At 44.2% G+C, this 2,420-nt stretch overlaps 2 protein-coding genes across 30 annotated transcripts in view; one reads left to right on the top strand and one right to left on the bottom strand.

Moving 5' to 3' along the window:
• Erc1 (ELKS/RAB6-interacting/CAST family member 1) overlaps positions 1-2,420 on the top strand; it is a 1,605,700-nt gene that overhangs the window by 946,082 nt on the left and 657,198 nt on the right. The window lies entirely within an intron of this gene.
• Positions 1-2,420, bottom strand: part of Rad52 (RAD52 homolog, DNA repair protein) — a 33,698-nt gene that overhangs the window by 12,629 nt on the left and 18,649 nt on the right. For all 10 annotated transcript variants that reach the window (XM_048787552.1, XM_048787551.1, XM_048787550.1 and 7 more), the window contains 2 exons: positions 1,416-1,509; positions 1,218-1,285 (listed from right to left, as the gene is read on the bottom strand). In XM_048787552.1, coding sequence (XP_048643509.1) covers positions 1,218-1,285; positions 1,416-1,509 — 162 coding nt within the window. The remainder of the gene's footprint in view (positions 1-1,217; positions 1,286-1,415; positions 1,510-2,420) is intronic.

Genomic DNA, 2,420 nt, shown 5'->3' with positions numbered 1-2,420 from the left:
ACACTGCCAAAAAAAAAAAAAAAAAAATAGCCAGCTTGCACATGTATTTTTTCAAATAAATCATGGCATTCAATCCCCTATGGTATTTAGATTCCACTGTTAGGTTTAAAAAAGATGTAACAGCCAGGCATGGTGAAGGTACAGTAAAACATGCCTGTAGTCCCCACGACTCAGGAGGCTGATACAGGAGAATCCCAAGTTCCAGGGCCAGCCTTGGCAACTCAGAGAGATCCTGTTTCAAAACAAAGATTTCAAAAAGGGCTGACAATGTAGGTCAGTGGTACAAGGCACCTGGGTTCAGTCCTGGGTACCGAAAAAATAAATAAATATAATTAAAATAGAAAAAAAGATGTGACAGTTTTATTTTAAAATGCCAAATTTTAGAATATGCCAGAAGCCTACCTTTTGTAACTACTTATATATGTGGTAAAAACTCTGAAGAGTCAACTTAAGCTGAGAATGGTAGCACACACCTGTAACCTCAGCTACTTGACAGGTAGCCTCAACAACTACAGAGATCCTATTTCAAAATTTAAAAAATAAAAAATAATACCAGGGGGGCTGGGATGTGGCTCAAGCGGTAGCGCGCTCGCCTGGCCTGCATGCGGCCCGGGTTCGATCCTCAGCACCACATACAAACAAGGATGTTGTGTCTGCTGAAAACTAAAATAAATAAATAAATATTTTAAAAATAATAATAATAATAATAATAATACCAGTTGGGATGTAGCTCGTGGCAGAGCCCCACTGGGTTCAATCCCCAGTACAGCAAAAAAGAAAAAAAAAAAACGTTGTCAACCTAAAAATGTACAAGAAGACAGGGCAGTTTTTCTTTTCTTTTGAGGGGATGGATTTTCAAAATTCTTCTGGCAGGGTTTGGGGTTGTGGCTCAGTGGTAGGGTGCTTGCCTAGCACATATGTGAGATACTGGGCTCAATTCTAAGTACCACATAAAAATAAAAAAGAGAATAAAGGTAGTGTGTCTATCTACAACTAAAATGTGTGTGTGTGTGTGTGTGTGTGTGTATGTGTGTAAATTTATAAATTCTTCTGGGGGATACATTAGTAAAAATTTTGAACACCACCACCCCAGGGACACAACCCTGAGCCTGCTCTTCAGCGTGGCTATGTATTGGTCCAGACACTTCCCTCCCTACTCACTCCGACTACCTGCCCCCCAATCCTCCCAGGAAGCAGGTCTGCTCCATCACCCTCACCTTTAACTGCACCCTCACAAATGCACAGACTCCCACGTAGAACTTGCCATTGTTGAGGTCAACAAAATCTAGGAGGGGGAAAGAGAACCAGCTGAAGAGGATCTCTGTGACTCACCCATTTTCCTCTTGCTGGCAACCAAATCCACCTGCCTTACCACACCAAAATAAGCAGACAGCACTGCCAGGAAGTATACTCACCCACATTCTGCTGTGTGATGGAGTGCGCCCAGCCATTGTAACCAAACATTTCATTGGCCAGACTAATTACCTTGTGACCTTCAATGTAACACACCTAGAAAAAGAAATTTTAAGGAAAAACTTAGTTAAAATTTCTTGGCTCTGTGTCTTCTATACAGTACCACTGGTCTACATGTCTGTTTTGGTGCCAATACCATGCTGTTTTTGTTATTACAGCTCTGTAGTACAGTTTAAGGTTTGGTAATATGATGCCTCCTGCTTCACTCTTCTTGCTAAGGATTGCTTTGGCTATCAGTTATCTCATACTAGACAAAGGTGCCCAAAACACACATTGGAGAAAAGATAGCCTCTTCAACAAATGGTGCTAGGAAAACTGGAAATCCACATGCAGCAAAATGAAATAAAACCCCTGTCTCTCACCATGCACAAAACTCTCAATTCAAAGTGGATCAAGGACCTAGGAATTAGACCAGAGACCCTATGCCTAATAGAAGAAAAGTAGGTCAAATCTTCATCATGTCAGATTAAGTCCTGAGTTCTTTTTTTTTTTCTTTTTAAAATATTTTTTTAATTGCAGATGGACACAATATCTTTATTTTTTAAAAAAATATCTTTTTGAGAAAAGGCCCAGTGGCCCACGGCTGAACAGAGCTTCCAATCACTCCTGTAAGGTAGGCGGGCCTGGGACCCACCAGCAGAAGAGGAGCAGCTGCCTGCTGAGAGGCAGAGCCGCCCCCTCCCCCTGCGCTGGCAAGGTAGAGGGAACTGTGACCATCCACAGAGCAGGCCCAGAGACCTGCTGAGGGGCAGAGCCGCCCCCCACCCCCAGCGCCTGCCAGGTAGGCGGAACGGTGACCACCGGCAGAAAAGGCCCAGTGGCCCACGGCTGAACAGAGCTTCCAATCACTCCTGCAAGGTAGGCGGGCATGCGACCCACCAGCAGAAGAGGAGCAGCTGCCTGCTGAGAGGCAGAGCCGCCCCCTCCCCCTGCGCTGGCAAGGTAGA

Source organism: Marmota marmota, unplaced genomic scaffold (genome assembly GCF_001458135.2).
Source record: "Marmota marmota marmota unplaced genomic scaffold, marMar, whole genome shotgun sequence".
In the NCBI taxonomy this organism is placed as follows: Eukaryota; Metazoa; Chordata; class Mammalia; order Rodentia; family Sciuridae; genus Marmota; species Marmota marmota.
This window is presented reverse-complemented; position numbering and strand designations above follow the sequence as displayed.